Source organism: Schistocerca gregaria, chromosome 4, assembly GCF_023897955.1.
Source record: "Schistocerca gregaria isolate iqSchGreg1 chromosome 4, iqSchGreg1.2, whole genome shotgun sequence".
NCBI classification, from domain to species: domain Eukaryota; kingdom Metazoa; phylum Arthropoda; class Insecta; order Orthoptera; family Acrididae; genus Schistocerca; species Schistocerca gregaria.
Window position 1 is genome coordinate 142841453 of NC_064923.1, and position 27972 is coordinate 142869424.

Sequence of the window (27972 nt, forward strand, 5' to 3'; positions counted from 1 at the left end):
AAGTGCAAATTTCACCTTGTAATCTCAGGTAAGCAGAAATTGGCTGTCTTTAATTGTTGTCATATTTCGAAATACGTCCTTCACCCATTTGTAGAAGCATTTTGAAATCTTCTGGACTCATCTGCAAGCAATTTGTGAAACCCATTCTCAAAAGATCGTGCCCATACCATTCTGATCTTTAAACCGACCAAATCTCTTTCTCGTCAATATGCTTTTACTAGTGTACTGTATAATTCGAAAGTGTCGAAACAAATAATATCTTTCTCCTCACCATGCAGAGAATTATATTTGGCCCAAAGAAAGCAGATAGCTGGAAGCTGAGTCATCACCCGAGCTCCTTAAAATTTTCTTTATATAAACGGAGTAAAGATGCATCCCATGCTGCGTTTTACTCTAAGCACAAATAATAGGAAACCGCGGGTTTTATCCCTCGTGTTGTTTTCGCTATGCAATTGTTCTGAAACGATTGCAATCGCTTGGGTGTCACTTAGGCGACTTGCATACTCCTAAAGGTGAGATACTGAGTAACGTGGAATCCGAGTCACGTTTCGTTTCTGGCGATTCTTCATATCATTGAGAGGTCAACGCTTGGTTAAAAAGCAGAACGGAAAAAAGCGACCCAATCTGGTTACAGTCCTACAACCTTCCGGCCTCTAGCCAAACTTCTGCAACTAGAACATTACACCGGAGACGAATTTGGTCATGGTTTTGCTGCCTCAAGGCCTTGCTATTCGGTCGAGTTGTCTCTGCCGTTGGCAACATGGCAGTCGGATGGTTTGCACAACTAAAATCATAATTAAGACAAGTTGTACTCAATATTAACCAGATATATAAAAAACCTCCCTCGAAAATCAGCGTGTTTATTAGTGGAAACCTGATAAAAATCCCAGCAGGATTTCTTGAGACTGGCTTGTTTATACAGTGAGAAGCGAGGAGGCGATTTGAATTTATATATAGAGAAATTCTTGTATTTCCTGCGAAGTACGAAGAAGGTGGTGTTGAGGTATGAGGGTGCTTTTCGTGGTTCTTGTGTAATCCGCTTATTGAGGTTAAGGAAACGCTGTACGTAGAAGGATATGAACATATATTGTATGCTTGTGTACAGTTTACACTAGAGATGCAGTTCCCAAATGATGACAGTTTTTATGAGGATGACAATGCATCCTCTCACAAGGCAGACTCGGCTAAAGCAATGGTTTTTGGATAAAAGAGTTACTGAAATGGATTGGCCTGCTAGATCCCTGCGTGATCCCGCTGGAACACCTTAAACCGTCAACTTTGCTCCAGATCCTAATGGTCTACGCCACTGCCTTCTCTGTTTTTGGTACTTGAAGAGCAATAGGACGCCATTCCGTCGCAGGCATTCGTATACGTAAACACACATTTACACATCAACATTTGAATACATTGTGTATGTTGATATATTGTAATTTCAATAAATGTTTTGTATCTGGATAACGATGTTTGTTGTGTGTTTAACAATATTGTGTCTAATAAATATCCTGAAACAATGTGCACATAATAAATCCTGTTCTACCATTCCCATGTTGCTGCGCAGGACAATAAACTCTGCAACGTACCTCTTGAGCCTACGTCAACAAACACTGAAAACTGACATGAATGTCACCTCTGGGCTTCTGTCATTACTGGTGTACATTACAGACCACTACATGCACATGACCTCAGAGTTTAAACACTTGAAAGAAACCAGTGGATGACTCGGGCTCCCTTGACCTCTCTCATAAACACGGCACACCATCAGCAGATGATTGCTTTACTACCTCTCTTGGATACTAAGCAACTCCTCTCTTCGTCGTCTCTCTCAGTCGTTAATAGTGTCTACCTTCATTCGTTCGAACAAACATACACTCCTGGAAATGGAAAAAAGAACACATTGACACCGGTGTGTCAGACCCACCATACTTGCTCCGGACACTGCGAGAGGGCTGTACAAGCAATGATCACACGCACGGCACAGCGGACACACCAGGAACCGCGGTGTTGGCCGTCGAATGGCGCTAGCTGCGCAGCATTTGTGCATCGCCGCCGTCAGTGTCAGCCAGATTGCCGTGGCATACGGAGCTCCATCGCAGTCTTTAACACTGGTAGCATGCCGCGACAGCGTGGACGTGAACCGTATGTGCAGTTGACGGACTTTGAGCGAGGGCGTATAGAGGGCATGCGGGAGGCCGGGTGGACGTACCGCCGAATTGCTCAACACGTGGGGCGTGAGGTCTCCACAGTACATCGATGTTGTCGCCAGTGGTCGGCGGAAGGTGCACGTGCCCGTCGACCTGGGACCGGACCGCAGCGACGCACGGATGCACGCCAAGACCGTAGGATCCTACGCAGTGCCGTAGGGGACCGCACCGCCACTTCCCAGCAAATTAGGGACACTGTTGCTCCTGGGGTATCGGCGAGGACCATTCGCAACCGTCTCCATGAAGCTGGGCTACGGTCCCGCACACCGTTAGGCCGTCTTCCGCTCTCGCCCCAACATCAAAATGGTTCAAATGGCTCTGAGCACTATGGGACTTGACATCTGTGGTCATCAGTCCCCTAGAACTTAGAACTATTTAAACCTATCTAACCTAAGGACACCACACACATCCATGCCCGAGGCAGGATTCGAACCTGCGACCGTAGCAGTCGCGCGGTTCCGGACTGAGCGCCCCAACATCGTACAGCCCGCCTCCAGTGGTGTCGCGACAGGCGTGAATGGAGGGACGAATGGAGACGTGTCGTCTTCAGCAATGAGAGTCGCTTCTGCCTTGGTGCCAATGATGGTCGTATGCGTGTTTGGCGCCGTGCTAGTGAGCGCCACAGTCAGGACTGCATACGACCAAGCCACACAGGGCCAACACCCGGCATCATGGTGTGGGGAGCGATCTACACTGGCCGTACACCTCTGGTGATCGTCGAGGGGACACTGAATAGTGCACGGTACATCCAAACCGTCATCGAACCCATCGTTCTACCATTCCTAGACCGGCAAGGGAACTTGCTGTTCCAACAGGACAATGCACGTCCGCATGTATCCCGTGCCACCCAACGTGCTCTAGAAGGTGTAAGTCAACTACCCTGGCCCGCAAGATCTCCGGATCTGTCCCCCACTGAGCATGTTTGGGACTGGATGAAGTGTCGTGTCACGCGGTCTGCACGTCCAGCACGAACGCTGGTCCAACTGAGGCGCCAGGTGAAATGGCATGGCAAGCCGTTCCACAGGACTACATCCAGCATCTCTACAATCGTCTCCATGGGAGAATAGCAGCCTGCATTGCTGCGAAAGGTGGATATACACTGTACTAGTGCCGACATTGTGCATGCTCTGTTGCCTGTGTCTATGTGCCTGTGGTTCTGTCAGTGTGATCATGTGATGTATCTGACCCCAGGAATGTGTCAATAAAGTTTCCCCTTCCTGGGACAATGAATTCACGGTGTTCTTATTTCAATTTCCAGGAGTGTAGATAGTGTTTGCCTTTCTCTTGCGACTTCACGCAAGAATTCGGTGGAGCCTTTAGAACTGTGTTTATCCTACTTCCCTTATATTTGTTATCGACGTGAGCCCAGAGGTACCATGTAGTGCATGCTATGGCTTGTCATAGATAATTTTAGGTAGAGGAAACATTTATTTATGTGATTCAGTGTACTGGAAGCTATTAATTAAAAATATATTTTGTTTATTTGACCTGTTTAGAAAACACAACTTTTACCTGAAAAAGGGCCTATACTAACAGTTCTGAAAATTTCAATATTTCAATGGTGTTGTATTCCAATAACTTTGAGATCGATACCCACTACTCAGAACTGTCTCAAGTTACCTCCGAAGTTTCATTCATTCCACACAGTGAGGCAGGAGTGAGTGAATGAGTGTCTTTTAATAGGTTTCCCCCTCATTGTGTGACAGCCATTTTAGCCATTTCCTTCACATTCGTTTCTTCTAATATGTGTAAGCTTCTGACATACATATGAGATAGACACACGCCATTTTAGCCATTTCCTTCACATTCGTTTCTTCTAATATGTGTAAGCTTCTGACATACATATGAGATAGACATAAGCTACTCAGGACGTTGGTATCACGTTTTTTCATGCAAGTTTCATCAATTTCGTTTAGTAAATTCAAACACCTTTTACCTCAATAAAGCAAGTCTTAAGTTCCAGACGTATTCCGTGCTTTCGGCCGAAAAAGTGGCGATTTTCACAGCTCTCCAAAGTTCGCCATCCTGTCTGTTGAACTTTCATTCAACACATCTATTAAAAATTGTAGCTACTGATTACTAATTGTTGGAAGACCCATTTAGGATAACTGTTAATAACATAACAGTAGTAAAATATTTTACCTTGCTTTGGTCGTAAGACGGTATACAAAACAGTCAATTGCACTTCACTGATATTTCAAATTTTTGGTTTACGCTTACAAGTGTTACTTCTTGAATGATATTGTGACCATTTCAGATAGTGACTCTGGATATACCTCAAAATAAAGTCTTCCCCCTTCCAGCTGTGTGTACGCAACTTCCTGTGACATTTTTCTAAGTGTAATTGGTCAATTCGAGTCTTCGATACAAGTTTGTGTAAGAGTATGCGTTTGTTGCATCGTGGTGATAATGTGAAAAATACTGAATCGTAGCGCCTGCCACCTAGCGGCTGTAAATGTCATTAATGTTTTGCCCATCTTCAAATTAGTAGTTTAAAGTATAATTTATTTTACAAATGTCCAGCGTCAAACAGCACACTGTATGCAATACATGACTTTAACAGACATGATCTACCTGGTCATTCGTGTATTTCTGTAAATGTCAAACTCGTTGGAAAACATTCACCATCATTCTCGTGTGCTAGCGTGAAAGGAAGCAGATTGTTGATAGACAGATACACTAAGAACAATAGGCGAACTGTACCCAACGAAAACAAACAGAACAGTTTAGAATTGTGCCAAGCTCTGTAGAGAAACAACAATCATTTGCACCATCGTTTCTTTTCGTTCTGTTCTGCAATAGATGGATCGACCAGCACGACAGAGTATTCGTCGGAGCTCTTAGACAGTGGGAAAGTACACATAAAGGTCCCGCTTACTGCATCAACACAAATATATTAGATGTATGATTACATCATTTCTATCCATACCATAGAACCTCGCGCCGATGAAAGTTATTACTCCGGCAGGTCTATTTACTAACCAACTTAATTCGCTTTAGTTGTTGCTCCTTTTGAAGAAAACTGAACGTGAAGAATTCCGAATAGTAAGGGCAGGAACGTGAAACGCTTATGTCAATAACGAAAAGTTACTGTTACAGTATTAATAACGAAAATTTACTGTTACAAGAGAGAAAAAATCTATTTCAAATAAGATAAGTATTACTACACTCACTTAAATTAATCTGGACGTTTTGCCTACTATCACTTTGCTAGTTTTTCTGTTTAATTTCGTAATAACTTGAAGTCTTGCGTCTCAACGTGTTCTTCAGTGGTATGAGGAACTGAATTACTGGTCGTCTGCTCCCATCTTTTTCCGTTTAGGAAAATATTTGCAAAGGGCCTGATGGGTGGATAGAGAAGCAACAAATCTTCATTTCTTCTCCATTTCACTACAGTTGACGAATCTTTCATATATTAATATGTGCCAAAGTTGGTCTCCTTTGTTGATCTGTATGCTCATTTGTGATGTCCTCACACATAAGCAGACAACGATTATCAGTACAATAATATCTTATTTCTTTACATCAATTTTATTGACAAAAATACAACTTTCAAACGTTTATAAAACACTTTACATTTATTTACATCACATATTATTTTAACCATATCAATAAAAGATGAAAATATTTACAAAACGTACAATTTGAGTGAGTCATTCTTCTTTATATATGATCTTTACTTCAGGTAGTTTCACAACATAAGAACTGATACTTCTCTTTCAGTTTACACATATTACGTCTCTATAGTAATACATTGAACATTAATTGTTTTTGATCGTTGAATAATGGCATAACCAGTTTAGAAAACTGTTTGACGGTGAAAATAGATCACGGACGAATAGAAATGAAGTCATTAAGAGGAAATGAATTATTAGTTCAAAACGAATAATGTACATTTAAAGGAAGAACGTAGATTTCGCAAACAACAACTGATACTTCGTCCCAAGAGAATCTCCTGTCACCGATTTTCTTCCATACTGGCTTGCACAAATTTTTCTAGCACAAAGACATAGATTGCTGAATGTTAACATAGACTTATAAACACCAACAGCTGTGCCTTCATTCACACAGAATTAAACAATATCACATACATTTGTCTCACGAAACACAGTTAACAATGTTCATGATCCTTACACTTTGCAATTTTTCAAACATATGTTCCGTCCGTTAAATAGGCCTTGCAGTGAATATTACCGTATTGACTGCTCACATTTCCACAAAATATCAAAATTATTCTAATAAAAGGAATATTTCGAGGCATTTTAAAAGAGCGAAGCAAGTTCTCTTCTTGTTCTTACAGAGTGTTGGCTCAGGTAAGATGTCAGGGAGCTCTAATATTCAGAAAAGATATTTTTAAAGAAAATGATTTTCTGTTGTTGTTTAAGGATATGATTTGCTGGGAAATACTTGGCCATGATAGCGTCTTAATATTTTTGTTGATTCATTATGAAATAGCTTCGGCTTTTTTATATGTTCCAGTCTCCAGGAAAAAAATACTCTTAACGGCACAACAAAATTTGATAGGCAAACATAAACACAACGCTGATTAACAATTTAGAATTTTGATATTAGTTTCATCTCTTGGGGAGAAACTTTGAACTATCTTACGTAAGTTTCAACAGCGACTTCTCCGCATCTGGAAGTCTTTAGAAACTGTCTTGAAGCATGTAATGGGAACAAACGAGAGCAGAACGTTCATAACTTTTCGAGTATTTCAGTATTGTTTATATCTTTAACAGTAGGCTAACTGCAAACTCCAGGTTCTTAGTCAGTGACTTCTAGCTTTATTGAAATTTATGTTTACTTCGAGTATCATGATCTGAAGTAAGGAACTGAAATTTGACATCACATTAAGCGAGAATTGAGAATTTTTGGGTTGCATATATAAATATCTGTTACACCATATTCCTACACCACTTTGTGTTCCTTTCCTGAGAACCGGGGGCTTGTATTGCGTTGCATCATCACGCCAAACACCTATTCAAGTACACTACATACTTTTCCATACAAAATGTATCACTGTAGCCTACACTACAGTCAAATATAGATTCCAGTTCATCCTGTTCCTTCCTAACGTGAAACCCACCAATTCCTGAGGACTACTTCTCATCATCATTTTCTCGTAACGCAAAAATTGCTCACTTTCTTCATATTCAATCGTCTACAGCACTAGTTGTGCATCGGAACCCCATATCAACAAATATTACTAGTGGCATTCTCACTGAAGAGCCTTTATAACTAATGTGTCAGTATCTCTTGAAGTATTTTATTATCAGTTTCCTTTCTCCATCGAAGCTATATTTTACAACCTTTTGAAGCAGACCGATTTCGCCTTTGACTGTATGCTTTATTTCAACAACTGTAATTGCAGTTTATACATTAATTTCGCATGGAAAATTTAATGCTACACAGAGGGCAAACATTTAAACATTCAATGCCATACGTAAACGTTTCACGCCATTATCACCACAAGGCGATCACTGTAATCAGCTCCATCCACAGATGTAGCAGCACTTCAGTGTATTGCCGTGTAGCCATTATATTATTGCTGCAAGTGACAGAGTTTGAGCTGGCAGATGATATCCAGCAAACCGACGTAGGCCCACTGCTCTGTGGACGTTAATACTGTAATAGCAGCTGACGCCTGCTGTCCACCCCAACTCTGCCAATAGGAGGTTGTAATATTGATGGTTACAGAGCAATAAACTGGCTTACTGACGCCTGTGAGGATGTAGTTGGAATGCTGGCTGATTCCAGTTTTTAAGATTTGCTACTCATGGGTGAAATGTTTGAGTTTGGTACAGGATGTACGAAGCTTTAGGCACAAAATTTCCGGTTGTGGTGAATGAAGTAAATCTGGCAGTCAAGGCAGAGCAGGAAACGGTCCCTGAAATCTACATATCTCTGAAACATGCTCAAGAAATAAATTTCAGATGAATGTCTGGTGAGCTGATTCCTATCCATAACCAACTATCCACAAAGTGAAGAAACTGCAATGATGGAAAAAAAAGCATATGACTCCAACAAGTAATTTCCTGGAAACTGGCATTTATGTTTAGAGGTATAAGTTGCAACTTCGAGTTACTGATTATTGATTAGTTGCAGGCTAAACGGCAATTTAGTTTATCAGAAATGAGCAAAACAATCTCATAGGGGACGTGAAGTTTTTATGGATTAATTATTGGTTCGTGAACTTCAGCCAATGCCGCTGCAAACATATGTCCTTGTTTTATGATATTACGGTGGAAGAACGTCCTGTCATCATCTGAGAGATGCAGTGTGAGAGTATTGGTACTGGCTCAGAAGGTGACTAGTAGTTCCACTGCCCAAATATCAGAAAAGGAGAAAAATTAATTACGGCCGCATTCACGGAATTTCTGTGGTCATTTAGAGAACGTTAATAAACTGAGAAAGTACGCTTACTGGCTTTGATTTCACGTTATAAAACCTCGCGGTGGGAAGACCTCCACTATTGACAGGAGTGTTAGATATTCTCGACGGCCGAAATGCAAACAACCTAGGAAGACATGTATAAGGAAAATAAGCATGCATCAGAACAAGATTCTTCTCTCCAGACACATGTTAAACACAGACGGTAATATAGGCCAGCCTCAGACAGATCGCCCAACAGTCCCCAACACCGCGACGTCGAGCACCTGTTGGCCAAAGGTTTCCAGTGTAAGAAGCTGCTTCTTCGGGGCTCCCCCACACCGACGTACACCGTGCACCGCGAGTGCCAAGCGAGCAGGTCGCAGCCGTCATACGCAGCTCTCGGGGCCGGGGATGGAGTCCGAGATGAGGTGGTCCTTGCGCAGCGTGCCGTTGGACGCGCGGTTAATGGTCGTCGGGACGAACGGCGGCGTCACGGTCGCCGTCGTCGCTACGGGAGACGTGGAGGGGGCCGTGGACGCCGGCGACAGCGCCCCGGCCGGCAGCGTGGCGACGCCGCCCCCGGCGGACGACGACGACGGAGACGACGAAGATGTGGTGGCGGTGGCGGCGGCGGCAGCGGCGGCGGTGGCTGGAGCCCCGGGAGGCGGCCGGATGCGTGCCGGCAGCGGGGGCGGCGTCCGCGCCGGGCTCGGCGGATACACGGGGGGCGGCTGCTGGTACGCCGGGGGCGAGTGCTGGGGGCGGCCGGCTGCGGGGCGCTCAGTCTGTGGAAGAAGCTCTTGTCAAACACAACTCCTAACAGTAGAAAAAAATCACAACATTCTCTTTAAAGATACTAGAGCAACGGTTCCCAACCTATGGTTAATCACCCCCTGAGGAGTAAATGGAAATTCTCTAGGGGGTAAAAACAAAAGAAATCGATTGCGTCACGTTTATGAAACCACATTATTCTTCTAAAGATCATTATTGTTATCACTACTTCGTAAGACTCTAATACTGGTTACTAACTTACCAGTCCTTATCTTTTTTTCAAAGACGAACGTTAACCCGCTGCCCTTTTTGTTTGATATTGATCATTATGAAACTACTAGATGAACGTCTTCTATTCACATAGTCCACTATTTCCACAGAAGCTCTTTACTGTGTGCCACGAGAGTATAATATTAGATATGCTTTAATATCTCATCAAAATACCTCCTCTGCGCTGTAGGCGGTTCCCACAATGGACCACAGATTTGTATTGCATTGTATGTATGTTAATCGGGGACCTAGAAGCGACGAAGAGGCTCCGTCCCCGCCGCAGCCTCAGTGGTCCACAACCCCACGACGACTACCGCAGTCCACTTCACCCCTCCGCCGCCCCACACCTAACCCAGGGTTATTGTGCAGATTCGGCTCCCGGTAGTAGAGCAATGGTGGTGTACGCGCACGTGGAGAACTTGTTTGCGCAGCAATCGCCGACACAGTGTAACTGAGGCGGAATAAGGGGAACCAGCCTGCATTCGCCGAGGCAGATGGAAAACCGCCTAAAACCATCCACAGACTGGCCGATTCACCGGACCTCGACACAAGTCCTCCGGGCGGACTCGTGCCGGGTACCAGGCGCTCCTTTCCGCCAGGAAAGCAGTGCGTTAGAATGCTCGGCCACCGGGCGGGTGAACCACAGATTGTTTCATTATTCTTTTGGCAACAATTCATCTAGCCGACGGCACGACGTAACAGTAGCTGCTTAATATTTACTAAACTGCTGCAGCGTCTTACAGTGTTATTATTATTATTATTATTAGCAGTAGTAGTTGTTGTCAGAAATAAAGCTTTGGCAGCCGAGGTCTTCCAATATCTACCAGTTCAGAAGTAAGTAACCCTGTAATGAAGTAATTTACAAAGAGTATGTTTAACACACGTCCTTTAATTCGTCTGCTTTTAAATGAGGGTTTAGAGTCTGGGTATAGCTAGGGTCTCTAGGGAGACGACTGGTGCAGAGGAAGTATATTTTGTAACAAGTATCTACCTTCAATGTGGATAGTCAGTTTTCTTTTCTGAAGAGGAGCTATAGATAGCACTCGCGGTGCACTGCCAAGTGTTTCATCATTCTATAGATGATGACAGAAATAAGCAGAACCATTAGTTCATTATATAATAATAATGTCATGCGGCTAGGTCCTCCCGTCGGGCAGAGCGTTCGCGGTCCGTCAGTACACATCGGACCCGCAAGTCGCCACTGTCGATGCTAACAGACCGTGCGCCGACACTAGGTTGGTCTTACGAGACAAGTCAGAGCACTGGCCAGTTCTACAGCCGACTTTAATAGGAATTGTTCACTTGTTATAGCTTCAGAGATCTCATTTGCAGAGACGCTATTTAGCATAGCCTTCAGCTAACTCAGTAGCTACGACTTGGCAAGGCGCCACATACAGGTTATGCATTGACAATTGATCTGTATGCGTGAAGCAATCAGAATTGTAAATAAGTATTTGCAGTTCAGTCTATAGCTGCACTTGTATATATTATTGTACGAAGTCAAGATCGACGTTCACCGCTGATGCTGAATTAAAGCTAAGTATTCAATTGTATTCCTTGAACTAACTTTCTAATCACCTAAGATTTTCCAGATACATCCCGTCATGTATAGTTCATTTATCTTCACGTCAGCCTACGTAATCACCGAGTGTAATTAATGACCACACCTCGTGATCAGACTATCAAATTACGTGACATCCGGGTCACCCTTTTTCCATGAGATCCATAGTTCCGATTCATACAGAACAGGATCTCCTTTTGCCTGGCGTAGTGTGACAGTTCCATGGCATTAACTCAACAAGTTTTGCAAGTCACTTGCAGAAATATTTATCCTTGCTGCCTCTATAGCCGTTCAAAATTGCGAAAGCATTGCGGGCGCTAAATTTTCTGCACGAAATGACATCTCAAATACACCCCCTAAACGTTCGATGGGATTGATGTCGGGCGTTCTGGATCGTCACATCATTCACTTGAACTACCCAGAGTGTTATTCAAACCAGTCACCAATAGCTGTGCCCCAGTGATGCACCGTCGCCAGTACAATTGCAACGTTTGTTTGGCAAAATGAAGTCCATAAATGGCTGCAAATGGTCTCCAAGTAGCCGGACATTACCATTTCCACGTAATGATCCACGTAAACAGAAACTGCACCTTTATGGAGACACTAACAGCATGCTAAGTGCCTTGTTGACGACTTCGGTCCTTTGTGAGGGGTGCGCCACATGTGGATCCTACCGTCAGTGTGTTATCAATAGAAATCAGGACTCATCTGACGAAGTCACAGTTTTCCAATAGTCTAGGGTACAACCGATATGTCGAGGCGCGGCAGACAATGTCGTGCTGTTAACACACTTGCGTAGGTCTTCCCCTTCTATAGCCCATTAGCACCAAATTTCGCCACTCTGTCCTAACGGCAACGTTCGTCGTACGATCAACATTTATTTTATGATTATTTCACGCGGTGTTCAAATGTTCAAATGTGTGTGATTTCCTAAGGACCAAACCGCTGAGGTCATCGTTCCCTAGACTTACGCACTACGTGAACTAACTTATGCTAAGAAAAACACACACGCCAATGCCCGAGGGAGGAATCGAACCTTCGCGAGGGCCCGCGCAATCCGTGACATGGCGCCTCAAACCGCGCGGCCCCTCTGCGCGGCTTCATGCGTTGTTGCTGGTCTGTCAGCACCGGTAACTCTACGCAAATGCCGCTGCTGTCGGTCATGATGTGAAGGCCGTCAGTCACTGTGTTGTCAGTGGTCAGACGTAAAATGCCAGAAATTTGATATTCTGACACTTCTGGATCTATGGATCTTGCAATACTGGATTCCGTAACGGTTTTCTAAATGGAGTGTCTAATGCGTGTAGCTCCAACCATTATTACACATTCAGTGCCCATTAATTTCGGTCGTGCTGCGGTAATCATGTCGGAAACCCTTTCACATCAATCAACTGAGTGCAGATGACACCTCCGCCAACCAACTGCCCTTTTGTACTTTGTGCACGTGAAACTACATCAGTATATTTGCATATCGCTGTCCCATGACTTTTGTCACCTCATTGTGCTATAACATGTGAGAAGGAAAGCAGTAAGTGAAAAAAGATAAAAATTCGAAATAGATAATGCCATAAGGACATGGAATGAAGAAACTGAAGAAGTAATAAAAGAAAAAGAAAACGTATTTTGTAATAAATGCACCAGAAAATATGATGAATGTAAAATGAAGAAGAGTGACTGAAAAGCTTGTACTAGGACAGCTCATCAACAAGCCCAGGAGATTCATGTAAGCAATATCTGAGATGATATTCACGGAGTCAGTTAATAGCTGAAAAGTACTAAAACACCTTGACCCAAGGGAAAAGTCACATTAGCATTAATTATAATTGTTGATAACGCACGGAAAACCACTCCCAATGTCATAGTGTAGTGAGATCAGAAATGTAAAAGATAACATTGAGTGAGAATTAAACACAGTAACACTATCAAAGTTAAGACTGGTAATAAAAGAATTAAGAACAAGAAAAGTTTGCGGTCTACACCGAAAAAGTCTATTGCGAAAATATGGAGAAATTATTTAAACTGACATCTTGCAAATTAAGAAATGAATTTTGGAGGATGTGCGACATACCATCTGCATGACGAATAACTGAATTAATATTTCCGTTAATTGAAAACGATACAGAGGGTTTAGCCTTCTCAATAGAGAATGCCATATTATAATTAATAATCACCCTAGAGTAATAACTAATCTAATGTTGAAGAAAGAATAAGCACGATTCAGCCCGGCCGAGGTGGCCGTGACGTTCTAGGCGCTTCAGTTCGGAACCGCGAGACTGCTACGGTCGCAGGTTTCAATCCTGCCTAGGGCATGGATGTGTGTGATGTCCTTAGGTTAGTTAGGTTTAAGCAGTTCTAAGTTCTAGGCGACTGGTGACCTCAGATGTTAGGTCTCAAAGTGCTCAGAGCCATTTGAACCATTTTGAACCACGATTCAGGGGAGCTTGTTTATACACACGCAACATATTGAGCCTAAGACCAATAACGCGAACCATCGATAGTTCGATTGGGGATTTCATATTTCATGTGTCACTTTATAAGATAGCGTAACCACTTGTCTGGTTTCTAATTGCTTCGGTAGGAAAGAAATTATGTCGATCTGTCTCCATAGTGATCAATGAAGCACCTCAAAAATAACTGGCCAACGAAATTCATATGAAGATTCCAGCTGAGTGAAAAATAGGTTTCGCAACTTTTACTTGACGTCATTTGTCCGACTGCCACAACTCAAGCGAACAGAAGTATTGTTAGAAAAAGTCGCATGTTTTCAACAGCAATGGGACTGAGTGTCGGATGTTGGCAAAAGGATCTCGTTACAGGAGTAGTAGTTAATGGCGTTCTGTGTGTAATACAAAAGAGATGAGGCACTGGTAAATGGCTACACAGCTATATGACCGAAAATAGAAAAAGAGAGCTACAAATTTTTGACGATATATAACGAAAGAAATTTAACCTATTACGTAATGTAATTTTGTCTGGTAACACCACGGCCATTAACACTAACACTTTTGCTCCTGAACAGCCGTGTCTTGGCAGGCGGTCGTGTTGAGATATTTTGAAGGATCATGTTAAATGTAAGAGGCTGGTTAAGGTGACGGCGCACGCTACCAACCAGGCAGTTGTTGAAAGTAAGGTTATATAACAGGTCGCAAGGAAACAGTTGAGTCACGAACCGTCAGACGTATGGAAACAGCCATTTGTAACGGTACAACGAAACACGTGAATCGGACCGATGTAATATTAACGTTATATTGCTTGTGTCGTAGCAGATCGATACAGCATCTTATCACTTATTTAGTGGCAGCAAACAATATGAGATTTCTTCCAGTTCAGTATCAAAGTGAGGAGACTAGAGCTGTACATAGCGTCATACTCCTGATGACGACTTAACACAGCTATATCTTTGTTTTCACAGGACTGGTAAAAATCTGTTTGTCCCTAGAGCTTTGTTTCTGTTGTTGTAAGAATGATATTTTCATTCCAAATTTGCGCATACATAAAATTTCCCTTCCGACGGTAAGTATTTCAATATCAAGATCGAAAAATATATTCTAAATTTTAACGACGGATCAGTGTTTTAGACTTGTAATTGCATCATTTATCCACCAATTATCCATCAAGGATGTGCGTCGGCGAAAGATGATTCGAGGCAGTTTTATATACTTTTCATCCGTTACCTGAATGGTGTGGAGATCTACATAATTAACAGAAACACACGTTCCGCAGTGACATAATTTTTGTTAATTGTGCAAGGCATCTAGCTCAATAGTATTCATGGAAATTTTAGTCACGTAGATATGGAGTGAAAATTAATTTTAATCCCTCCGCTATGTCAGTCTATGAGCTCGAACGTAATAATGAAAGGTTTTTGTGCCCAGACTCATGTCTCCAGCGGACTTGTAATCAGTGACTTCAGTCTGACTGTGTTATTTTACAATACATCAAAATAAAATGTGAATAATTCTTTTTGGTCTACAGTCCTACTTTTCGTCAATTACTAGTTGCAGCTACAGAGATTAATTTTGTAGACGTCATAGATGCTGCCCCTGTCCCTCGCTTCCCACAGTCCTTGCCAGAGCTACGGCAGCGAATCGCAGTTACGATGGATTCAGTAACTACTCGTAACTGCCGATATATTATAGAAGAAAAGAAAAAAACCTTTCAAAGCTACTCTTTTAAAGGAAATGGTATGAAGGGAGCAAGTTGTACCATTTCTTTTGTCTGATTTTTTTAAAGAAATGAGTCGTTGTGCTTAGCCGAAATGTTCATGATGGGAAAAACAGATAAATTAGAGGTCGTAGTGAGTAATCATACTGCGTCGTTTTTATCTTCCCTCAATTCGAATACGCTGTCTTTGAACGTTTGCATTGCTTTGCTGATGCCCGATTTCTCTTCTCTTATCGTCTTCGATAAGAAAGCAAAATAGAAAAACACTCTCTCTAATTCAATTGACTAAAGCATGTTTACATGCAAACAGATAGAACCAGGCACTAATGACATTTGTTCTCAGGGTATGAAGAACTCTGAATATCTTAGAAGTTGTTGTATCTAATATATCAGTGGTTATCCAGGTCGTTAATCCAGCTTTTGTCTTAGAATTTTCTTCAGTTACGGTAGTTCAGGATTCCATTTCCGATCATGGAAAACAAGCCAGTTAAAATGTACAAGCAGAGTGGAAGCAATAAGTGGGCTACGGATGTTATACTTCATGGTAGTCGTTCTTCCATCGCACCCTTCGTTAATGATACGAAAGGAAAGAAAAGTGTCGGGGTAAGTGACGTATCGTACGACTCCACTAGCAATGCGTTTTCCAGATTGAAGAAGTAGTTGTGGATACAGATGCGAATGTAGACATAAATGTAGATATGAAAATAGGGACGAATTTAAAAAACTACACACTCTGAAAGAGTATTAAATTTTCAAATAATGTTTAGATTATACACTCCAGCAATGTATTTATTATTCGATGCAGACGTATGAAAGCGAGACAGTTAGGAAAGAAATATGTAAACTTCTTACTATTTCAAAAGTAATCACCATAACTGTTAAAACAATTATTCTACTGTGAGACAAGGCGGTCATTATGTTATCCATTTTCGTTAGACAGTATCGCAGCTGTTTTAGTGTAGGAATTACTGCGACTAACTTGTGGCTGGTTGCAGTATTTCTTACAGTGGAATAAGACGGTCATTGTCTTCGTGTAACTTGTTTGCAGTTACCTACAGAAACACGACTCTATCGAGGCATGCACCTCTTCACATCGACGGCCACGAATATCTTTCTTCAGGACTCCAAAAATATCTGAACCGCATGGGGAGAGGTTGGCGCTGTATGGAGAAGATGTAAGGATTTCTCAGTGAGACATCTGTGGTGTACTTGAAACAACGTTAACAAAATGTGGTCTAGCATTACCCTGGAAAAGAATGATGACACCCTTCAACATTTCTAGACGTTTGGATTTGATGCATCGCTTCAGTTTTTGGAAAATGTCTACGTATCACAGTGCGGTAATTGTGGCGCCTTGTTCCGGAAATTCAATGAGCAGCGGGCCCTTGTAGTCAAAGGTAAAGGTCATCATGGATTTCCCAGAGCTGGTGTGCGGGATAATGCTCACTCACATGTTGCCAAAGTCGTTTTGACAACGCTGCAGAAGATTCGCTGGGAAGCCCTTACGCATCCTCAAAACAATCCCGATCCCTCCCGACAATTTCCAGATTTTTGAGCCCTGAAGAAAGACATACGTCGCAGGCGATTTGCTTCAGACGAAGAGGAGCACACCTGGGTAAAATTATGTTTGCAAACATTTTCCCATGAAGGCACTAACCGTCTTGTGACGCAGTGGGGACAAAAGAATTAACAGTTATAGCGACTTCTTTGGAGATAACAAGCATTTCACTTACTTTTTTTCTTCTGTCTAATTTCCATTTAACTGCCCCTTATGCACTGTCGGAAAAAAGTGTTAGAGTGTTGGTACTCGATTTTAAAAGTTTCCAGTTCACTCAAGCTCTATTGCACCGCCAGTTTACAGGGCAATACCACAAGCCCTCTGAGGTTCCCGGTATCGACCCATGCTGAAACACCTATATTAGCAAGTTGTGTAGCTTCCACGGGTGCCATTGGACGCCCTGACGAAAGCGTCCAGCCGACGTTACAGATGGCGAATAGTGTGCTGAGTTACGTTATTCCACGCCTACTCGACCAGTACACGTAGTTCCCTAAGGGTTGCCCAGTCACACTAGTCATCTCTTGTCCTCTATCATTGCGCATTTGCTAGACTCGAAACAGGTCTGGAGATTGTGTTGGCCAGGGAAGCTGCGGCACGTCTTGTAAAACATGTTAAGTTTCACAGACAGTGTGCGAACGACCATTACCCTGTTGGAACAACACAGCACCTTCCTCTTGCAAGAACGGCAAAAGAACGAGTCTAACAACATTCGACATCTATCGATCGCTGGTTACTGTCCCTTCCACCAAAGGTGAACGAGAGTGGTAGCTTATCACAGCTCAGAACATAACGCCAGGCTCAGTCGCTGGTTAGTGTCCCTTCCAAAACACCAAAGGTGAACGAGAGTTGTAGCTTATCACAGCTCAGAACATAACGCCAGGCGTTGGGTCAATGTATTTTGTACGAAAGCACCGTAGTAGACTGGGCTCACCTGGTTTACGTCGTACGCCCAAATGACCACCATTTCCGTACAGAATTTGCTTTCATCGCTGAAAGCTATTCCATCTTTGATTACCTGGTGGCACAAGTCAAGCCGAGTACGTCGATGTTGTGGCGTGACTGTAAGATGGGCTAGAGGCGTGTGTGCCCGTAGTCCCACTGGTAGTAAGGTTCACTACAGTTCTTGTTGACACGTCTAGTATTACAAGCCCTCTTATCAGTGCTGTGGTGGTCTGCCACTGCCACCCTTAGAATACTACCATCCTGGCGGGCGTCTCTATGGCTTGAATCGCCGTTGCAGGTCTTTAAGATGAGGTAGCCACGTGAGCGTCGAGTCAAAAATGAGCCACAGAAACCTCACCGTGTCTTTAAAAGTAAGAATAGTGTCCCTCATCCGCAACTCAGGAAAGGTTAAAATCGAACGAGAACGGTTAACTTAAGGTTTTAAGTATTTTAAAATGTCTTAGCCACAGTACATGGGGAGCTTACAGGACTTGTCTGCTCCAGTTTTACAGGGCGTTTGTGCGATCTCGGCTCGACTATGGGTGCACGGTGTATGGATCTGCGAGGCCTTCTTACTTTAAGATGTAGGACGTTGTGCACCATGAAGGGCTTCGGTTGGCCACTGGGGCATTCCGAACTAGCCCCAAACCGAGCCTCTGTGCAGAGGCTGGTGAACCGCCACTTCATATGCGGTGTCAGCTACTTACAGTGCGCCAGGCGTACAAAACTTTGTCCACACCATACAGCCCTGCATACCATACCGTCGCTCAGCCTCCTCTGGCACAGTAATTTCATAACCGGCAACATACGACGCAGCCCTATGGGATTCGCGCACAGGATTGCCTCGCTGCGATGTCTATGGCTGGTCTTCGTGTTTTGCGTCGCGGTTGGAGCATGTCTCCACCTTGGCTCCTCCGGGGACCCAAACTTATTTTAGATTTGACTAATTTTAAGAAAGATCGCACACCAGATTTTACATTCCAATCCCTGTTTTTTAACATTTTAGATGTGCGTCACGGTTCCACTGTCGTTTATACTGATGGCTCCAAACAGGAGAGTTTCCTTGGCTGTTCTGTAGTGTTCCCTGATCAAGTTACCCGGATTCGCCTCCCTGCTGAATATACCGTTTTCGCAGCGGAGCTGCACGCGATCCTGAAGGCACTGGAGCAGATGAATCGTGTTCGGGGCGATCGATTTCTTCTCTGCTCCGATTCTCTTAGTGCCTTACAATCACTGCAGAAACTGTACCCGACTGAGGAGATGGTCCAGCTGATACATGACCAACTGTACTTGCTCCAACTGCGGGGTACAGAAGTATCCTTCTGCTGGGTGCCTGGTCATGTCGGCATATGGGGCAATGAACAGGCCGATCGAGCTGCTAAGGACGCCTGCAGAGAGCATGATGTGGTCCAGTGTGCTATTCCCTTGCAGTCAGTCATCACTGCATTCCACAGGAAGTGCATGGAGTTGTGGGAGGACGAATGGCTGGTGGTGACGGCCAATAAACTGCGGTTGATGAAGTCAACCACTCGGCCGTGGCGTTCCTCCTGCCGGTTGCTCAGGCGGGAGGAGGTGGCCCTCACAGGTCTTCGGATCGTGCACTGTCCTCTCACACATAGCTTTTTATTACTGCAAAAGGATCCTCCGTTTTGTGATGCTTGTGGTGTGCACATCTCTGTCCCGCAAATTTTAACAGACTGCATTTTATACCGTGATGCACGGGCAGAAGCACAAGTTGATGGGGATCTGCCTTCTGTTTTAGCTAATGATGAGACGTGTGTGTCTAGTGTTTTTATGTTTTGTTATGTGTCTGGACTCTGGCCTAAACTTTTAGGCTGGATGTTTTAGTGTATCGCAGAGTGGCTGACTCCTCCCCTTTTTTCCTTGCGGTCAGCCAGCCACTTCCATCTGCTACACGGTTTTAGCTCCCTCTATCATTTTCCTCCTGTGTTGTCCATGTTTTACTGCTGACGATCTGCTTCATCCCACGCTTTGGTGTGGGTGAGCACATGTTTTTCAACGAATGTTACCCATGTTTCCGTTTAGTTTTATATTCCTGTTCTGGGAGTTTTCTTGACACCGTCTCACTATGTTACTGAACGGGCGCTGATGACCTTGCTGTCGTGCGCCCAAAACCCCTCTACTACTACTACTACTACTGAGGCTTGGATGTTGAGAACCTCGTCTGAGGGTGTGAGACATTTCACAGGACCACTGATACTATCATCGTTGCACAACTGACGCTGCACGTCCAACTTGTGTGTCAGTTCTCAAAAAGGACCATGCCTTCACCCGAAACCCACTACTTGACCCCTCTGAGACGCCATCAGGTGTCTGTAGGAAGCATGGATGAGTCTCAGCGGCACAGTGCCCTGCTTGCTTCACATGCTTCCACCACACTATTTTATGACTGTGAGAACTCCCCAATAAAAGGAAGACAAAAATGGCGGTTGCTAGCTATGCCAATATGTTACCTGTTGGTGGATGACGCTGAAACCTTTATCAGTACATCTTCCATCTCTCAGGTGTCGTTATCGAGTCAAAATCAACGCCGTCTATCCAGCTGTAATAATATTTTATGCGCCAGTGTATGCTGTTCGATCGTTTCGAAAGTGTTTTCTTCCAAACAGAGTTCTTCCTCTAATCTATACTGGAAATGTACACCTGTAGTACTTACGTTGATTTCCGAGGGAAAGAAAGCGAAGATATACCGGGTGATCAAAAAGTCAGTGTAAATTTGAAAACTGAATACATCACGGAATAATGTAGATAGAGGGGTGCAAATTGACACACATGCTTGGAATGACATGGGGTTTAATCAGAACCAAAAATATGCAAAAGCTCAAAAAATGTCCAACTGATGGTGCTTCGTCTGATCAGAATAGCAATAATTAGCATAACAAAGTAAGACAAAGCAAAGATGATGTTCTTTACAGGAAATTCTCCATATTTCCACCATTATTCCTCAACAATAGCTGTAGTCGAGGGATATTGCGGTGAACAGCACTGTAAAGCATGTCCGGAGTTATGGTGAGGCGTTGGCGTCGGACGTTGTCTTTCAGCATCCCTAGAGATGTCGGTCGATCACGATACACTTGCGACTTCAGGTAACCGCAAAGCCAATAATCCCACTAACTGAGGTCTGCGGATCTGGGAGGGCACGCATGACGAAAGTGGCGACTGAGCACACGATCATCACCAAACGACGCGCGCAACAGATTTTCCGCGCGTCTAGCAACACTTGGTTTTTTTTTTAGTTGTAATAAAACCCCATGTCATTCCAAGCGTCTATGTGAATTTTTACCTCTCTATCTACATTATTCCGTGGTTTGCTAAGTTTTCAAATTTATACAGACTTTTTGATCATCCGGTATATATTTTTTTTAAATTTTCTGTTGCTGGCAGAAATATAATAATTGTGAGAAGTTTGCAGTTGTACAAGTCATTGTCTAGAAACGTTCGTGATAGTTCATACTTATCATTCTCAAATTCTCGGAAGGATTCGAGGCGAGAACTACAGTAATGAAAGTGAAATGGGCGGTCTAATCTTGGAGATAAGACGGAGGCACGCCAGGCGGTCGTTCCACGGCGCCGCTATCTGGAATGAAACATTTAGGAGAGGCGCGGCCGACAGGAAATCGAAGCGTCCAGGGACGGACGCGATGTTGACCCGCCATCAATAGTTGAAGCGCTGGGCGCAGGGCGTGCGCCCGTGTCTGGGCCCCGTGAGGTGCAAACTGTGAGCGTGTCACGTCCTGCAGGGCTTCCCGAAATGTCGCGGTTCGGGATTGCGCCCACTCCGATGAAGCTCGTCCTCTCTCTCGCTCACTGTCTGCTGTCTCACTGGATTTGTCTGGAGTGCCAACTGTGAAGTACGGAGAAGGTGGTGCTACGGTGTGAGGGTGTATTTCGTAATTAGAGTGTAGAAAATGCAAGAATATGTTAATATTTTACAACACTGCGCACTGTGTGCAGAAGAGGAACTGTTCGCGGAGGATATTAGCATGAAGGTGCATCCTGTCATAAAGCAGCATCTGTGTGGCAATGGTTTTTGGACAAGATCAATGCTGAATTGGACTGACCTGCCCAAAATCCCAACCTGAACCAGCTGGAATATCCTAAGGTCAGAACCTTGATTCCAGCGTCCATAACCACCTTCTCTGATTTCGCATCCTGAGAAAAAATAAGCAGGCATGCCTCCACAGACATTCAGAAACCTCATTGAAAGAGTTCACTGCAGAATTAAAACCGTCAGAAAGGCGAAGGTGGACGCACTCCATATCAGGGGTCTCCAAACTCTTTAGTCCGCGGGCCACATTGACTCCTCCACGAAGTAATAAGGGCCAAGATCTACCTAGTGGGATTAAAGCACCCTAGCAATCGTAAAAATCTGAAAAATGGCTCTGAGGACTATGGGACTCAACTGCTGTGGTCATTAGTCCCCTAGAACTTAGAACTACTTAAACCTAAGTAACCTAACGACATCACACACATCCATGCCCGAGGCTGGATTCGAACCTGCGACCGTAGCAGTCGCACGGTTCCGGACTGCGCGCCTAGAACCGCGAGAACACCATGGCCGGCGCAAAAATCCAAGGTTGTGGGAATAGCTAGCAGTGAAACGAACTACGATTTTTATTTAATTACATAATTTTGATTGGTGGACGTACCTGACCGAAATTCTGGCGTATTTCACTCTGGCGAATTTCACCGACAAAAAAGTATGTCATTGCACATTCTTCACGAAAGAGTCCTGCAAAGTTAACGAAATCTCAAAATCATTGTTAGCAACGCTATTACTGCTAGACGTAACAAAGGTTGGGTATGTCAACGCATTGTTATTTGAAGCGGCGCAACAATAAGTTTAGTTACGCATTGTTGTAGCGAGTAGCATAGCCAATGTCGCAGTGTTTTGGTCGCGATAGACCTCGAAACTCAATTGTTGGCAGTATAGGTACCACCTCAAATATTTGGTGGGCCGTATACCGGGGATATCCGGCCAGCTAACGCGGGCCGGTTTGCCAGCTCTCGCAGGCCGGTTTCGGCCCTCGGGCCGTAGTTTGGAGACCACTGCTCCATATCAACGGCAAGTAACAAATACCCGCAAACTTTTAATCAGGTTCTGTGTAAGGAGACTGTTGGCAGTACTGAAATAGGAAATAGGCTTAACCAAATGAAAATGTAAATTTATTCATCCAGGATGAAGTTGTCAAATGACATCGGAAAAAAGGTCACATCACCTTAGAAAACTTTTTTGACAGTTTTCCCACACGCGTCCGAAAAGTGACCCTTGCCTGGAAATGAAGCGCAGGAAATTAATTAGCTTAAAAACGATGTTGGAACCAAGTGGCTCCAGTTAAAGTGCAAGTACTCACAGCAGTCCAGCGTCGGCTGTAGGTATCACATGGCAGTGAAACGTGGTAGATACGCTAATGTGTTAATGCCGAACCGATTTAGGCTTGGAAAAAAATAGTTCAAATTTTGGCCACTAGGTGCACTATGACCGCTATAAAGCGGTATAGAAATATGGCAAACGTAATAGATTAGAAAATAACATGAGCAGGAAAGGTCAAACAAGCGAGAAAGGTGTAAAATTGATTTGTTCAATACGATCACTGATGTCAACAAAGCACCAGATTTATATCTGGTGGCCAAACTTGGAACTAATTTTTTTCAGCGGATATCGGTTTGCCATTTACGCATTAACACAGAGATCAAGTTTCGCTGCCATACGATAATTGCGGCCCATATTGGATCTTTGTGAGTAGCTGTACTTTAATTGTAACCACCCGGTACATAGCGATACTACGAGAGGATTCCCTCAGCGAATCTCACCAACAGAGCGAATACTGACGTTTTTTCGTGATTATCTGATGCGCCCTACATAAGCTGGAAATTAGATTGGTGGGTACTTACGATGGCTTCCGAATCTGGCGGGTTGCTGAGCCGCAAGCTCGGGTCCTGTCTGCGAGACGCCGCGTCAGCCAGTACCGAATCCGCAGCTGAAACAAAGTAAAACACTCTTTGCTGCAAAGTAGTACTTTGAGGATAGTACTCCTCACTACTAATGTTATCATAGGTAGTAGAAGTGTAGGTATTTAACATGCAACAAGGCACATCGGATATTGTCGTTTTATGGTTCCAAGAAACATCTTCGATGACATTCGTAGCATCTCTCTGCCCCTCTCCCTCTCTCTCTTTCTCTTACACACACACGCGCACACACACGCACACACACACACACACACACACATACATTCTCTCTCATAGGTACGTGCAAGTGAAAACGGAAGAGTGCACACTCAAGCACAAAAATACTCGCGTGGAGCTCTCAAAGACACATTATTCTTCGCTATACATATAATTACGGTACTCACCACACAATAGTTTAATGGCGCATCCTACCTTTCCACTTGATAATGGTTTTATTTTATATTTCGATTTATTTATTTTTACGAACATCATCGTTTTTTTAAATAAATCATTTTGTGGACGATAATTATCGTCTAGTAGGTGCAATGGTGCAAGGAATGACGAGGTAAGGGTGTCTGTTCCAAAATATATTTGTATTCGGAAGAGATGGAGGACCTTATGCCTGCCAAAAGATAGTTAGAACACGGCCATTGCTGTCCATTCATCATTCTCAGTACTCAATAACGATACAAAGGTCATAAGTAAAACAGTTGCATAGGCGCCTACGAACGTGTAATTTTTATTTCTGTTTTCCAAAACAATTACAGAAGCCCAAATTATATTAACTCCATACTCTCTTTCTTTCTTACATATCTACAACCTCCCCGACCCACCCCTCCCCCCTCCCCTCCCCCCTCTCCTCCAGTAAGAATTGTTTGCCAGTTTCCCATATTACTCACCTCCTGAAGTCGTTTGGAACTTCTACGGATGCGCTATGTATCTCGTCAACAGCTCCATAAAATTTCAAATGGCTCTGATCACTATGGGACTTAACATCTGAAGTCCCCAGTTCCCTAGAACGTAGAACTACTGAAACCTAACTAACCTAAGGACATCACACACATCCATGCCCGAGGCAGGATTCGAACCTGCGACCGTAGTAGTCACGCGGTTCCGGAATGAAGCGCCTAGAACCGCTAGGCCACCGCGGCCGTCACACCTCCATATCTCACCTCTGATAGACATATGTTATGCAGTTAAGAGAGACCGTTTTCGCTAAACTGTGACAGAAAACGTTGTAAATATCCTGATGTACGTAAAAATTATAACAGCCGAATGTTGACACAATTTTTTTCTTTCAAATAGAACTATATATTTTTTTCTGTTGGAATGAAAGAGCTCTGAAGTGCATTTCTAATTACGTAAGCTGTGTGGAACCTGATGAAGTAATGACAAGACGGTAACGCCACAAAATACTGTCTCTTCATACGAGAAAGTCGTTTGCACTCTTCCGAATGCAAGCAAACTTATAACTCACGTACGGTTGATGCATTTTTCATTATCACTCTCATAAAGGAGCTCAAGAAAAACAACATAGAATCATGCTCTAAGTAATTTCAGAAGGTCAATGCTGCAGGATAAATTTCATCTGGCACGAATTGTACAACATTTCTGGTCTTCGCGGGTAATCAATGCATCTTTATAGACTGCATCTTTCATTTTATCTACAGGTATAAATCAATATTAAGTTTTGTGTGTTTACAAGCGAATTCATCTTCTCTAAATGATCGATGAAAAGATCTCCCAATACTCTGTTAAGGAAATAGGCAACTGTATATGAAAAATAGAAAGAACAACATGAAATTTGATGCCACAAAGATTGCCTCATGTTCATTCGATAGTCTTCCAGTAACTGCAGCTCTATAGCTACCAGGAATCGTAGATACTTGTGACTCGCCAGTGATGAGATTCCTGAAAATCCATCACCACATGTTTGCAGACAGAGGGCACTGTGCATTCACTTACTGCGGTTCCATAAATTTTGCATCGACAGGTACTACATATGGCAATGATTGATATACCCAACGTAGATAAACGGTGTTTCATCCTTAAAGTGTCTTGATTGAATCTGCTGAGATACTTTCAAGTAGAAACCATTCAGAGAACTCTAACCATTGGATACTACACTTATTGTATTCGATAATTAACCTCTGAACTGAAATAAGTCAAATTCATGCTTATCGATTTTCTATGTGTACCAGGGACGAGAGAAGATGGAAATGATATAACATTCCCTCTGTACAGCAAAAACTTTGGAACAGGTTAATCTGAAACACAACAGGCGATATTGCATGCGTTTTTCGTTTAATATGGGGATAATTCAGTAACTGGACTGGAATCCAACACCAAAGTTTTTATGAAGATATCCAGATCACAGTGATTGTTGATACAGGACTCTTTGTAGTTTCCTTTCTTTCAATACAGCGCTGGACTCCAATGGTTTCTGGATGACTTCTATGGGTGTGAGACGGCTCAGAGCACTGGATTTAGGACAGGCAGGGCAGTGAAGGTAGAGAAAAAAGTGGCGTTTTTGCTGTCAGCCCAAGCTGTTTCGACGGAAACCAGGATGCCGTAGCCTGGCAAGAGGGTAGCAGTCCATCATCCATTTTTACAATCTATTCCTGGCCAGCAGTCGAAGTGAGGATGGGAGGCGAGTCCAGCAGCAATAGAGCAGTGGTTTCTCATGTTTGGCAGACAGCGTTTTGAAGACAAGTATTTTACAGTTTTCGAAGGAAACGTGGTTTGCCGAAAACAATTGCTAACCTCATGATCAGCCTTCTAATTTCAGAGGACCTCTGACACAAGACTAGTTTCCGGATACGAAAACGCATCATCGGTAAATTTATCAGACATGCCACGTAGAGGGGAGCTGAAATGGCAGTAATGGCAGTCTTTTAGGTGTAAGAGTGCGTTGTGGAATTTGACTGTCATTTTAAAACAATGAAGTGCTTGGCAGAATTTTGTGTGCATTAAGGAACCCCACTGCTGGGCGGACCTGCATGCATTTTTCGCTATTGTTGGGAGTGTATGATATGGCGTGAAAACTTCGGTGAGCGTAAGGTTCTGTAAAAATATTGAAGAGGAGGTGGATAGACATGAAAGAGACGGGACGTGTGTCCATGGCAAGACGTGCTAGCTAGCGCAACTTGAGAGTTTCTTTGGAGATTTCGAGCTTTGTGCATCGAAAGCATATTATCCGCGTGTCTTGGAGAAGAACAGTGCCGCATATTACCAGATTAGCGGGATCCAGAGTTATTGTGACGATGGCGTGACCTCGACCTATACTGCAGAATCATTCACATGATGGCGGCATTGTGTACGGTTGGCGGTTAACAATTACAGTGAGCAAAATTCGCGGTACTGGCGTGATAGGGCTGTTTCTTGCTCTGCACATTTTGAAATCAATACCATTAACAGTCGCTGGCCCATGACTGCTGCAATGAATGTACGAATGTTGCAGTTACTATCAGGTCAACAGTGACTCTTTGTTGTTTGATGTGTATGTACGAATTGATAAGGGACCAAAATTCTGAGGTCATCGATCCCTAGACTTACACACTACTTAAACTAACTTATCCTAGGAACGAGACACACACCCATGCCCACGCAATCCAAGACATAACCACTCCGCGCGGCTGTTCTTTGGGATTCACAAAATTAGAGAGTAAATTTCAGACAGCTATTAGTATAAGAGGGGCGTTACCTTTTTTGTTCAATTAACGACGTATATCAACATATTAATCAGCTGGAGTTCGCATAATGAATTTGTAAAGCATCTCACATCCCATTCATCGTCTCTGTGAATAATTATGTTTTACCGAATAACTTGCTGTGTTAATCGAGAGACTGTTTATCTTAACACCTATCATTAATAGATTAACACCTATCTTTCATAGTAAATAATTTATCTGTAGAAACCTCTGCTGTAGGATCTATACCTAAGGCCTTTAATAACACACACATTAAAAAACGATTTGCATCACCACGGTTCCAAGTGTTCCGGAACCTGTGCAGAAAATTGGAGTAGAGATCAACGTAAACACCATTTCCTCCCTTCTTATTGCATGTAGTACCATCATACAGTTAGACCTACGGAGGTGGTGGTACAGATTGCTGTACACACCGGTACCTTTAATACCCAGTAGCACGTCCTCCTGCTT

At 43.4% G+C, this 27972-nt stretch overlaps 1 protein-coding gene across 2 annotated transcripts in view; it reads right to left on the reverse strand.

Annotated features, from left to right (window-relative positions):
• Nucleotides 1–5713: 5713 nt before the first annotated feature.
• Nucleotides 5714–27972, reverse strand: part of LOC126266984 (neural cell adhesion molecule 1-like) — an 801025-nt gene continuing 778766 nt past the window's right edge. For both annotated transcript variants that reach the window (XM_049971722.1, XM_049971723.1), the window contains exons 13-14: nucleotides 23756–23841; nucleotides 5714–9358 (exon numbers count right to left, since the gene is read on the reverse strand). In XM_049971722.1, coding sequence (XP_049827679.1) covers nucleotides 8960–9358; nucleotides 23756–23841 — 485 coding nt within the window. In that variant the 3' untranslated portion in view covers nucleotides 5714–8959. The remainder of the gene's footprint in view (nucleotides 9359–23755; nucleotides 23842–27972) is intronic.